General features: G+C 49.5%; 1 protein-coding gene across 1 annotated transcript in view; it reads right to left on the reverse strand.

Moving 5' to 3' along the window:
- PODXL2 (podocalyxin like 2) overlaps positions 1-5,473 on the reverse strand; it is a 47,332-nt gene extending 41,859 nt beyond the window's left edge. Inside the window, exon 1 of the mRNA XM_090022369.1 lies at positions 4,658-5,473. Within this exon, the coding sequence (XP_089878495.1) occupies positions 4,658-4,709 (52 nt within the window). The 5' untranslated portion in view covers positions 4,710-5,473. The remainder of the gene's footprint in view (positions 1-4,657) is intronic.
- Between the last annotated feature and the right edge of the window lie 8,233 nt (positions 5,474-13,706).

The following is a 13,706-nucleotide window of genomic DNA, read 5'->3' on the forward strand; positions in this document are numbered from 1 at the left end:
AATGATCTTCAGGGTTAAGCAGGTGGGGCTGATCCTAGCTCTGGCAGAGTGTAATGCCTTGCCAGCATGCCTGGCCCCAGACACAAGCCAGCACGTGCGTTTGCTGCGCCTCCACCACGACTGTGCCGGCTGCACTGGTGCCTGCCTCCGTTCTTTGGGGATTACGTGGGGAACTAACCAACGAGGCCTGGAAGCAAATTCAAACAGTTGCTGGCGGCTGGACTCTGGGCACCTTCTCCCTGCTCCTGGGTCTGGCCGGCTTTGTGGTTCCCAGTTGCTAATTTACTCAAATATGCGGGAGCAGCTTCCCGATTTAAGCAGAGGGAAAACTTGTCCGTGCTCTGATATGCAGCCTGTCGCCTGCAGCTTCCCCTCAAGGGCTTAATGTAGTTATTTCAACCCCTGATGTCTATAATTAAATGAACATTTCCTTATGGTACTGAAGAGGCAAAGGAAAAATTGACTGCAGGGAATTTTCAGCCATCCTGATTTATGCTCTCCAGGCTCGGGTTCGTGTATACAGTACTAACAAGGCATCGTCTAAGCAGACAGGCGGAGGGGAAAAATGTATCTAATGGAGCCTGGCATTCACATGGCTACATACAGCCAGCGAGACACAGCAGGGAAAGAGGCTGGGGTTTAATTCTTTTCTTAAACTCATAATCTTTCTGCTCATGGACGCGAAGGGCTTAAAGAATGTCCCAAAGCCACAAACCATGCAAAGCAAGGGGCATGCTGCCACACCCGGCCACAGCCCTCAGCTCTGATCCACTCACACCCCCATGCCTTAAACACAACCGTCAGTGCCCGCTGAGGTCCCATACCACTGATTTGCCAAAGCATCTCAATCCTATCCTGTAGCCTTGCTCTGTTCCCCAAAGCTTCTCAGTCCTAACGTGCAGCATCCCAACTACTCCAGATCTGAGCCTTGCCTGCACGTCAGGACTGGGCTGGTTTTGTGGATTCACGGCAGAGTCTGTGCCTTCATTCCTGATCGCTAAGCTCAATAAGGATCCAAGTCTCCAACGGCTGCTGGATAACGAGTTCACTCACAGACTTGTCGTAACCCCTATGCATCACCAACCCAGCAGGGCTAGGGATTTAGCTCACGCTAGGCAGGCACTGCCTGCTGTCTACTGTCCCCATGGTAGTGGGATGTCAGGACACAAGTAGGGACCACAGGGTGTTCTGGGCACCAAAACTCTCCTCATCCTCAGGACCTCAAGGGATCACCTGCTCCTGGCAGCACGACCTGTCTAGACCATCCTAGAGCCACTGTAGAAAGTTACTACCTAGGATCTCAGCAGAGGAGAAACCACTCCTCCCAATCTATGCATCTCCTTCTCAGATTGGCATAATGAAGCCCAGCGCCTGTGACACCCAGACATTGCTTAATGGCACCTCCTGTGCACTTCATCTCTTTCCTCTGTGCAAATAATGGAGCCTTAAAAACATAATAATTAGGAGGTAAGTTTGGTGAAAGCTGCTGGCTTGGCAGCCTGAGAGAGGGAGGCTGCTGTCCACAGCAGCGCTGCAGCCTGTGCTGTAGCAGGGCCATTGTCCTATTAACAAGCTGCCCCTTACCCAGGGAGGAGAAGGTCATTTTGACTCCATCCTCACTCCTGCTGAGCAGCTGGGAAGCCCCCTCTGGTTTTATGTAGCATGGAGAGCTTGCCTCCAAGGGCTGGGCTGACAGCTAGTGCTGTGACTATGAGATGGTCCCAGTGGGAAAACCAGCATCAGTGGGCATTGGGGAACACCTAGATCTCCCCTCACCCCCAGATACAGTCATTTCAGCAGTACACTTGGTTTTCATGACTTCCCACTGCACCACAGAGCCTCGTGAGTGGCTCCTGTTTCTCCTTTTGCCATGCCTGTCAGATCCCCGGCTAGGAGAAGCAAGGAAGGTGTGCACATAATCTTCTTCCGGGCCGTCGCAAACAAGTACTCCATAAACAGGAGCAGTGAGGGGCTGCACGCCCCGCCTGTCACCTCCTAACCTGCGGCCCCACAGCTGCATCCTTCCTTGCTGCAGTCACATCACAGCTCTGCTAACTGGAGGTATCAAAAGAAGGAGGCTGGCCACATCCTCTCTGCTGGGCCAGGGCTCCTCACTGCCACCCAATACTCACTCTGGGATGCCCACTGAGCTTAAATAAGGGTCAGGAGAGTGCCTACATCCCATCCGTGAAACCTGACTTTCACATCTGAGAGGGGCAGGAACTAGTGCTTAGGGCTGCTGGGTGTAAACACGCTAGATGGGCACAGCTAGTGGACCGTCAGGGGATGGCGGGCAAAGCTCTCTAATGGCCCCACCATCCCATTTCTGCCTTACAGCACACAATTGAATCTCAAAAGTTAGAGCTGCAGAACCACTATCAAGGCAGTAGTGTGCCCACCAACCTTCCCCCCCATACGAAGGGTCCCTTGAGCAGTGGTTCTCAAGCTTTTTGCGGCCAACAAGACTACTGCTAGCCTGCACAATTTCTCATGGATAACCACGCATCTTCCCATCAGGCTTTTAATGGACAAGTCCATAAAGGGACACAGGGTCCAGCATGATCCATGGAGCAGCTGTAGACTTCTCACAACAGCCTTGTGCACTGCCAAAGGTCCCTGGTCTACTGTCTGGCAACCACTGCCCTACGGCGCACTCTCCTCCAACTCTTGCTGCTTGGTTTTAAAGCAGTTTTGTGCTGGACCTTCCCCATGGAAAGGGCCACAAGTTCTGGCACTGGGGAGAGAATTTCCATCCCAAACATTGCTACTTAACTTCTAAATGGGCTTTTTGTTTCCTCCTGTCCTCACCTCCTTCATGTTTAAAAACCTATATCATTATTATTTCTACTGAAGTAAGAGAGACATCCTAGTGATGGGCCTTCACTACTGCGGAAGCACCTCGGACCCTCTGCAAGAAGCACCAGATATGCAAACAATTCAAGGTTCCTGCCCCAAAGTACTTGCAAGTTTGCCCTCCCTTCAGTCTGCACCTTCGACTGACATGACAGGAAGGTGGGTGTTAGGGTACCAAGGTGCATCCTCCAGCATGTATAAGATCTCTCTCTCTTTCACTCTGATACTGGCCCTTCATTACAAGCAGGGTAAAATGATGGATCTAGGAGCAGAGTAGCCTTTCCTATAAGCTGCCTTCCAACCCAGGAATGACTAAATGACTCCAGACAAATATTCCCCTGTGCTTGTAACAACCTATTCCACATCATTACCTCTAAGCGCGAATGAGTTTCCTTTTACAAGGTGAATGGTCTTTTCTAGCATTCTTTCAGGGGTTCCCTTTTGTTTGAAAACTCCTCCAAGCAGATTACATAAAAATAACAACACCGACCTCATACGTTCATTTATTTTGGCACTTAAAAGTGGCTTTAATGAAATCCCCACCACTTCTCCAAAATTTCTAGATCAGGGTCCCCCGGAACAAGCAGAGATGTTTGCCTTACATCCAGTCTTCCTTTTTGAGTAACTTAATGGTGGTTGGTAAATTGGGGAAAAAAAAGAAGCTATAAATAAAATAGAAGGTGGTTTTTGCGTAGCACAAAATAGCAGTGTCTCTACAGCTCTCTAGGGGAAAATAATAGCATTCAGAAATCCCAGCTCAACTATGGCATGCAGAAAGCATGCTACATTCAGAGCTATTTCCATCATCTCCATAATAACACAGCCTTGTTTACTTCGGTTCATCAAGTACTTATCGTAGCATATGCCTCTCCTGCCCAAAGACATCTAAACCAGCTTCACACACATTCTTCCTCCTCAGAAATAAGCCTTGTGAACAGCCAAGTGATGAATGATTTCCCCCTCCTCCAAACCAGCCAGCGAATAATAATATGGGTTAAGATTCTTACAACTGTTATGGAGGGGCAAACTGCCGCTTTACCAGAAATCGAAAGAAGGGAAAGGGGATGTGCGTAGCTGGGGTCATAAAAATTTAGATCCGGAAAGCAACGAGTATAATTTTACAACCCTCCAAAGAAAAGACCTGCTGGTGTAGGGAGCAGAAACAACAATTAAAGCCTCTCCAAATTGCACAGAAGTAAAGAGCATGCTGCCAGTGCATGATAATGCAGATGACAGAGAAATGGATTGGGGGGTGGAATTGAAATGCTTAGTGTTATAGTCAACTGTGTCTCCATTCTGGGAGGTACCTGCCTGCTAGAAGTGCCCGCCAAGCAAATGGGAGTGGGAGGGTCTGGGTCATTCTCCATCTGAACCCATCCCCGTTCACATTCATGTCCAGAGAGTTATTGATTTAATTGTTAAAATAGCAACATTAGAGGGTGGAGAACATCCAGCAGATCCCCGGGAGGTCACCAGGTGCTGGGGCCAGCATCAATCTGGTGGCCTGAGACCTATTCCCTTGCACTGAGTGGTGAAGAAGCTCCTTTTAGCCTGTGGGACTGGATCAGCACATCAGGGCCAGACTCTCCAATCCTTGCCCCAGAGTGTCCAAAGAGTCCCTTTGGTCCATGCTAACTGATACCCGGAGCCAGACTGGTCCCCGGGATCTGTGAAGAATGGTTTCAGGTACTGCCAAGCCACCTCCCATGGACAGACCTTGGATGGAAAGGCAATTTAATTTTTTTTTTAAATCCCTCCCCTCTACCCCCGAATAACTTTAAAATCAAAGCGCAGAAGGACTCACCCCAGGCGAGGAGCATCCCCAGGGCCTGGCATAGCAGCAGCAGCAGCTTCATGGTGCTGGGAGTCCTGGTCCTTCACTTGCACCCGGCTCCTCCGACTGCCCCCAGGGCTCTGCCCCGTCTGCCCGCGGCAGCACCCTCTCCTCCCTGCATCTCCCCTGCCAAACACTCCCCCAGCCACGGAGCCGCAACTTTCCCCCTCGGCCTCCTCCCTCCACCCCCTGCTTCCCAGCTCTCTAGGGTGGAGGATTGGGGAGAGGGGAAGCAGATTGTAATTGGTCGATCACTGCACAAACGGATCCAGCCCGGAGCCGGCAAGCAGCAGCCTGGGCATCTGACCCGAGCATCCAATGCAGCCCAGCGCGATGCTTGCCCCCACAAAATCAGCCCAATCTCCACCAGCCTCCTGCACGCATCTTCTCCCCGGGGAAGGGGCCAGCAAGCTGAGCGGGGTTGCTGGAAGGAGGGAAAGGAGCCCCCAAATCAACCAGATAAGGGGCTCGCTTAATTTCCAGCTGCAGTTTCTCTCCTGTGCGCTAAGTGCAGCCCCCGCCCAGCGCGCGCCGCCCCGGCTCCCCGCGTTTCCAAGATATTGAGTGATGAATCCCGGGCATTGCGCAGTGCCTGCATTCCGGCCGCGGCCCGGCTCGCTCCCGCCGGGTCCTAGAGGGAGGCCGGCCCGCCGGGCTGGCTGCACGCGCGGGGGAGGAGGAGGGGACTTCACCCTCCCAGCTATTTTGGGAACAAAGCAATTTTCTCTCTCTCTGGCAGAAGCACCTCCATCCCTCCCAGAGGCTGGAGCCTGCTGGGGAAGAGGCCTCGTCATCTCAGCACACAAAAGGCTGGTTGCTGGGTGAAGGGGAGCGCGGCTCTGAAATAACTCAGGCAGAGCTGCAAAGGGTGGCAGCCTTCAGATCGGGGTTGGGGGTCTCTCGTCCAGTAGCTCAGCACCCCTCCCCATGCAGCGCAGCCAGGCCGTGTTTTCTGCAGGGGTTCTTTCCAGGAAGAAGGAGCCTGTCCCTAGAGCCAGCCTTTTTTTTTTGTATGAGAAACAAAGTCTCCATCAATCCCAACCTTTTCTGTTGTTCGCAGGAGGCTGCCGAGATCTTCCATCTGGCATCAGCTCCGTGAGCACGATCGATGAGCATTTCAGGAACACAGTCAGTGGCCCCGGGGCAAAACATCAGACCCATCTTGAACCTTTCAGAGTACAAGCTTCCTCACTTTCCCGTCTTTGTCTAACCAGGTCTGCTTAATCATTCAGGAGACTTGACACAGCTTGTGTCTCTTGCCCACTCCCCTCCTCGTTCGCCCAATGCAACCCCATTCCATGACATCTCCCTCATCTTCTGCTCCCTAGCTCTCCTGCCCAGGCCTCCAGCGAGTCATCTTCCCTCTCGCATCCCGAGTTCACGGCACTTGCTTCCATCCCACTTCTTCCCTCCCGTTTTGCTTCTGTCATGGTCTGTCCCAGGTGTCATCCTGTTTCATATCACCATTCATCACCAGTAAGCTGGCAGGATTTTATACCTTTCCCCTGTAGGTCCTCCTCTCCCTACTTTACCCCCTCATAGATTCATAGATGCTAGGGTCGGAAGGGACCTCAATAGATCATCGAGTCCGACCCCCTGCATAAGCAGGAAAAAGTGCTGGGCCTACATTACCCCAGCTAGATACACATCTAGCCTTCGCTTGAAGACCCCCGGGGTAGGGGAGAGCACCACCTCCCTTGGGAGCCCGTTCCAGACCTTGGCCACTCAAACTGTGAAGAAGTTCCTCCTAATATCCAATCTAAATCTACTCTCTTCTAGCTTGTGGCCATTATTTCTTGTAACCCCCGGGGGGGCCTTGGTGAATAAATACTCACCAATTCCCTTCTGTGCCCCCCTGATGAACTTATAGGCAGCCACCAGGTCGCCTCTCAACCTTCTCTTGCGGAGGCTGAAAAGGTCCAGTTTCTCTAGTCTCTCCTCGTAGGGCTTGGCCTGCAGGCCCTTAACCATACGAGTGGCCCTTCTCTGGACCCTCTCCAGATTATCCGCATCCTTCATGAAGTGCGGCGCCCAGAATTGCACGCAGTACTCCAGCTGCGGTCTGACCAGCGCCCGATAGAGGGGAAGTATCACCTCCTTGGACCTATTTGTCATGCATCTGCTGATGCACGATAAAGTGCCATTGGCTTTTCTGATGGTTTCGTCACACTGCCGACTCATGTTCATCTTGGAGTCCACTAGGACTCCAAGATCCCTTTCCACTTCCGTGCCACCCAGCAGGTCATTTCCTAGGCTGTAGGCTCTTTCTTCAATACCCACTCTTCCAAGAAACAATTTCACTAAACCCACATCTGTGCTATTCCAATTACTGCCAGCCCTAAGCATTCAAAATTAACCATTCAGGCCACCGAGTATTATTGCAGCTTGGTTTAAAAATAGTCAGATATTTAAGTATCCAAACTGTATTGCTTGTCTTCTGGTTCCAGGTCTCCAGGGTCAGCTCTGATCTCAGCTTCAGGCTTTTGTCTACTACAACAAGGATTGTATTTAATTTAAAAAAATGAAAATTGAGATTCTTGCACAAAAGAACCCATGACTCCAAATGCTTGGGCTTTAAAGTGGTGCTGGAGGGACTTGAGAAGACTTTCAGAAACATCGTACGAGGTAGGAACACTGGAAGGTCTTTGTCATGTGCTATCTGTTTTCTGAGCTGTGACATTCGCCTGATTTTGATTGGGTGCTTCTCTATGAATGCATCAGGTTATGTGTCAGTCATTCGCTACAGACTGTTCTCCGTAATAACCTAAATGCACTTCAAATATTAATTAAAAGTCTTGGCAGCCCTGGGAATAATTCTGACCTAGTTTATAGATGGGGAACCAACCCGAAGACAAAGCAACTACCCTGTTGCATCAGAAGCTCATCTGGGAATAGTACTCCCCTTCCCAACTCCTTCCCCTGCTGTTTGAGAATGAAGCCAGCTGATTAAGCACACACAATATGGATTTAGAGCTGGTCAGCATTTTTCATTCAAATTAATAAAAAAGGAAGGGGGTAGTCTCCTGGTGTGTGGGTGTCCTTCAAACCTGCCCCACCACATCCCCAAACCTTACAAGAGTGAGAATCTGGGCCCAATCATTCATTCTAATCAAGCAAATGCAGAAATCCAGATTCCACTCTTGACCTACATCTTCTTGTGGCCTCTGCCCATATAGACCCACAGCAGCATGGGCAGAGGCAATTGAGCCTAACATCTCTCACACCCATGTCTAGGACTTGTACCTCTGTGGTGACTGGGCTGAAAACCGTGCCCTGCTCTGGCATGTGGCATGAGTATTCCTTCGTGCAAAGGCAGCATAAAAGGGAAAATACATTTAAGAGAATGAAGGGAAACCAGTGCAATTCAGCTAGGGCAGCCCTGCCAGCAAAGGAAAAAAATAGCTGGCAGAGGTGAGCAAATCCTGCCTCCCAAGAGTGTGTAGGGAGCATAAATCCAGCCCCTGAGCCTTCTGAGCCATACCACATGGAATAAGCGTGCTAAGCCAAGCCTTCCTCTAAGCAGCAGCCAGCCTTACAGATGAAGGTTTCTCATTGCCTCTCGTATCTTCTCCAGCCCCCCCAGCAGGTTAGCGTTCCAAAAAGGATGCTCACTGGCTGGTAGCCATGAAAGGGGGTGCGCGATCCAAATGCTATGCTTCAGTTTATGTGGTGTGGCAAAAGTTAGTGCCAAGGCTGTCCTGACAGCTGCTAACAGAAGCATCCATATCTCTTGCCTTTTTTGAGGGAGCATCCTTCTGCAACCGTCCCTGATTTACATAGCTTAGATCCCTCCCACCAGTCTGGACCCTGAGGAAAGGATGGCAGGTGCCTGAAAATTTCTCCAACAACCCTCCAAACTATATAGTTGATTCGATAAAAGACATCACAAGAAAGCTGTGCCTCTCAGGTCCATTTTACCTCAGTTTTTACTTTCAGAGATTCCTTTTTATTTCTAATGCTGCACAGGAAGACAAGGTCTTCAGGGCAAGTAGTTTTCTCATTTTGGGTTTAGAGTCCAATTTTGCCCCAAGACCCTTGCACATGACTAATGAATAGCTCTCAGGGAATGAGACAAATAGAAAAGAGAAATGCAACTCCAAACCTCGCTGGAATTACAGGGTTGGTTTTTGGGTTTTTTTAAGGCTCTTATTTTTTTAAACAAATGTGTTCCTTTAAAAAATGTTCAGTGACCAAGAGAATGCAATATTGAGCCAATCACTGCAAAATTGAAGGTTAAACCAACCAGTGACCATCATTCAGCTAAGCAAAGAGTGCACTACTATTGAGGTGAAGTGATTAGAAGCTAAATGCTAACAGTCTTAGAAATGTGAGGTGTTACTAGTAACCGAAAAAAGGTTTTAGTTAAAGGAAGAAAGAAAAGGGGAACACACACACACCACCAGGCTCTGTATGTGGAGAAGGGAACAGTCTGTCTGTTTTCCCATTCCTCAGATGCAAGAGAAGACTGATTCCTTCCTCTCACCTTGTCCAGCCTATTCAGACAATAAAGGTCTTTAGGGAAGGACCCAGGTGCCTACAAAAAGGTAGTAACAGACCTCAAAACTGAACGCAGTCTGCAACATCACTCCTGCACTTTGGCTTTGCATCCACACTTTTTCTTCTCCTCATAGCAGGAAGAGGGGGCATGTTTCTTGGCATCCCAGTCCTTACCCCTCCTCTGAAGGCTTGAGGAAAGGGTTAATCTGTCCCTTGTAGAAGCATGCATGAGGTCTCTTCTCAAAAGAGATTTACCTAAGCTCATTTGTTGACTTAGCCCTTTTAATGCTGGGACACCAAAACATTTTGTGACTGTACCAAGCAGAGGCGGGCACCGATTCTATTCTCGCAACACTCTGGACACACGCTGTCTCTGCTCCCCACGCAAATGCAACTCCTGCATTTATCAGGGCTTGGATTCAGGAGACATGCAATAACACATCAAGATAAGTGGCCCGAAGTGATTAATGCTTTCAACATTTGCTGTAATTAGGCAGGAGTAGAGTCTACTGGATATAGCACCCATGAGTAGGAGTAAGGACTTGTTTTCCCTTCTCGCTCTTCCACTGGCTGAAAGATTCTGGGTGAGCTGGTTCACTTCTGAGTCTCAGTTTGGGTAGGAACAGATGTTACATTTACCCCTGGACAAGTTGTGCCTATGTTTTGTTCAGGAACAGAAGTATCCCAGGATTGACGTGTACATACTTCACCCTTCTAATCAGGGTTTAGCAAGTAGCTAAATGCACTGCTGCTTTTTTGCCGTTGACTCAATGATGCAATCCCAGGATAACAGTTCAGATGCACTCTGCAATGCCCCTGGATAAACTGTTAGTACTGCATACTCCGTAACCCTTATTAGGATTTATTCCAGAACAACAGACATGGATGTCTGAACAACTGCATTAGTCCTGGGATAAAATGGTTTATCCCAGGACAAACGTAATGTCTGTTTGTAGCCTCTTTCCTTTACGACAGGGGCCTAAACCCTACCTGCAGCATAGGGGCCAACTTGATTTGAAAGCCTCTGAACTGAGGCACAACAGACAGAACAAGCCACACACTTTACTTTCCTTCCCTGGAATTCCTGCATTCCTACTGCTTTCCCTAGCCAAAACTCCCCATTTTAATTTGAACCAAAACACAAGAGTTCACACCTGCCTTCACAGTGATGCTGCTCTTAAGTGGCAAATTTTTAAAGGAGGAAGAGAGAGAGAGAGAGCAATTGATCTGATGGGCCACAGTGTACTCCTAGCACTGCCAGCCTGAGGGTGGAATCAAACTGCACCGTTGCTGACACTCTCCTTTGGCTCTGGCGCTAGAATCCCCTTCTCCTGGAAGAGCAGCAGTTCAGCCAAGCCCGCTTCACGCTGCTAACACATTCACAGTTGCCAAAAATGCATTAAAAATGGACTGCTAAACTAATATCACAGAGGTGTTAAAAAGCCAAAAGGGACCAATAGGTCATCTAGTCCAACCTGCTCTATAGCGCAGGCCAGGGAATTTCACCCATTCATCCCTGCTTTGATCCCAGTAAGCTTCCTCTCATCTCAAAAAAGGCTTCCCATGTTGATGGCAGATGAAGTAATGGAAAACCCACAAGAATTTAGGATTACAGAAAACTTTCCATTCTGCACTGGGGTAAGCTCAAGTGACAGAGCCCAGCACAGCCTGTAGCCTGGTGGTTGTAGTCAGTTATGAGACACTGGGGTTCAAGTCCCTATTATGCCCATTTTGGGACTTAAAGCTTGGTTTCTCATTCTGGCTCTGTAGCTCCGTTGTCAAGTGAAATGGCTCTGATGTTTGAACCACAGCTTGTTGGCCTCCTCCAGGACAAGGGACTATATGACCTTTCAGCACAAGAGTCAAAGCCAAAAAAGACACTTTAAACAAATAAATGGGAGACATGTTAGGAAGTAACTACTCAGTGAGGCAGTCTACAGCTTGATGGATCCAGAGAAAGAGAATTTCTAGTCAAAGTTTGCCACAGAAGGTTGTGAAGGACTGTTGATCCAGGGGTAAGAGTACACACTAAGCTGTCCAAGCTATGATGAGATTACTTTGTGAGAGCCATTGTAGAAACAAAGGCAGGATTCACAATAATGAATCCTAGTCATTTGCTAAGCACACTCATGTCTGTGATAATTGTTGCTCAAGAGAGACGAGTGGTGAAATCAGAGCTACCACTGAACTGTTCAACCTTCTGCAAAGAGCCTGCAGAAACAGAGGAGCCTTGCCATTATGTTTATGGAGCCAACAACTCATATCAAGCAAGCTGGTTACCCACCCCAGTCCAAGAAGCATTCTCTGTGCAGGAGGCACTTTCTTCAAGGCTCACGTGGCTGGATGCTGATCCACAGCTCCCTTACTGGGCCATAGTTGGGTGGCTGCTTCTTGAAGTGCATGCACATGTGCCGTTCCTCCACATTGTGATTTTGCACAGAGCATAGTCAGCTTTTCCCAGGTCGGACTCTGGCCAACCCTGCTCTTTTTGCTCATGTTTCAAAGTCCTGCTGAAGCCCTTCGGAAGCCAGCCTGATTCAGCAGTCAGGAGGGGCCAGAGTCCCACCAGGGGACTTTGCAGGTTGTAGTGACATGATCTTACTTAACTGGCCCCCGAGTATTTCCTAGCAAGCACTATCCCAGTTATCGTGCATCTCTGCTATTCCAGATTGAGGTACAAAATCAAGCCAGGGCCCCGGCCCACCTCACATCACACAAGACCGTCCTGCTGAGCCCAGTCTCACCAGGCATTAACAGCTACTATATGCAGTGTCTCAAGCCCCAACTTGGGACTGGCATGGGGGAAGGAGGAAGGAACTTCCAAGGAAGCTACTCCAGTGAAGCGCCCCATGACAAAACCCACTCTTCTCTCTCGAGCCCTACAGATCAGCTATTACCTCACCCCTGGAAAACCCTCCAACCAAGTTCGCTTCTGCTTGAAGCAGCACATTTTCACCCTTCACAGCATGCCTGTTCAGCCTGACGCCTACCACTGCAGCTGGCTGGTGCTAACTCCAGGGAATATGAACTCCCAGCAACCACAAGAGAAGGAAGATGCTGTTGGCCAAGCATTAGCTCTCTCATGGCCAAACGCCAGCCTCAGCAAGGGCCTGATTTCCTAGGTGGCCCCTTACTCCTGTGCTGGCCACAAAACAAGATAGGGCAAAGTAGCTACTCCAATATTAAGGGCTCTTAGTGAGTCCAGGGCTAAGGCAGTATCCTAAATGGATGGTTCTTGCATTTTTTCACTGCAGACAATCTTTGCTACACTATTTTCTTTTCCCAGACTCGCTGAGGAGGAGGGTGTAGCTGACTTCTTGCAGGACTGAAACAAGCATCTGCTTCCCACCTTAGAGGTTGTTCCCATGCTCTCCTATCCCTGTTCTGACATCAGCCCTTCCCAGTCCACTTTACATGAGCTGTATCTCATGGAGCGTACATACCTAGTGACCACCCCAAAAGGCAGGGGGTAGGGGTGGGGAGACCCAGTTGCTCCCAATACTGCATTCCAGACCAGAAAACAAAAGAGCTAACTCCTACCAAGCCAATCAAGGAGTTAACAAAGAAAGTCACCAAGTTTCAGTTATATAGTGCTGTAAAAAAAAGTTAAAGGGTAATTCTAAGCCACTGTCCCCTGCTAGCAGGAGCTGGGAATCAGGACTCCTGGGTTCTCCTGGCACAAAATTGTCTGTCTCATTTGTCACGCTCTCATGTTCAAAGCCATTTACCTGTGTCCCATCTCAAGGTCTCCTCCTCCCTCCTGACCTCAGCTGCTACAATATGCAAACACACACATTTGGTTCAGAAGAGGCGGTCACATCACTGGTGTACAGGGCTGGCTGTTCTTCTTTCTGGATTAGCACAAAGTCTCCTCAGCAGCAGCTTCCTCCACAGCTAGACAGCAATGAAGTTCAGGATGGAGAGGAACAAGTGGCAGGGCCAGACACCACTTTTCAGTAATCCCAACTACTCTTCCAGGGCCTTTGCACTTCTTGCCTCAGACACAGGCAGGGGAGATGTTAAAAACCGCTCTGTGCTCATCCCAAGGTCCTCACCACACTGGAGCTTTTAACCACAGCTTGAAAGCAGGCATTACACACACTGGTAGTGAGGAAGGGTGTCTGTGCCCCCAGCAGCTCTGTCATCACCACACCTGTGTGCATGCAGCCACAGCTCACACCCCAGCTAGCCACACAGGCATAGACTGAGGGGCAAAGAGCTCCACAAGCTGCACAGAGGACTCCCTGCTCGGCAGAGACCCAGGAACAAGGGAGTCCAGCCAAGCCAGCTAAACAAACATACTAAGGGAGCCCGACACACAGCATAAGCAGCCGTTGCCAAGCCCGGCACAGGATGCGAATCATGTGCTAACCCAGGTACCTGGCAGGAACAAATGCTGTTAGCTAACAGGGCTGCAGCCAAGCTGGCCGGGAACACAGACACTACAATTTCAGAGCCAGTGATACACATTACAACATCCAAATCACTGGCGTGGCCAGCCATTTTAGAGACCCAACCTCAG

The sequence above is a fragment of the Crocodylus siamensis genome, chromosome 11 (assembly GCF_052110815.1).
Source record: "Crocodylus siamensis isolate JL-2025a chromosome 11, ASM5211081v1, whole genome shotgun sequence".
Classification (NCBI taxonomy): Eukaryota; Metazoa; Chordata; order Crocodylia; family Crocodylidae; genus Crocodylus; species Crocodylus siamensis.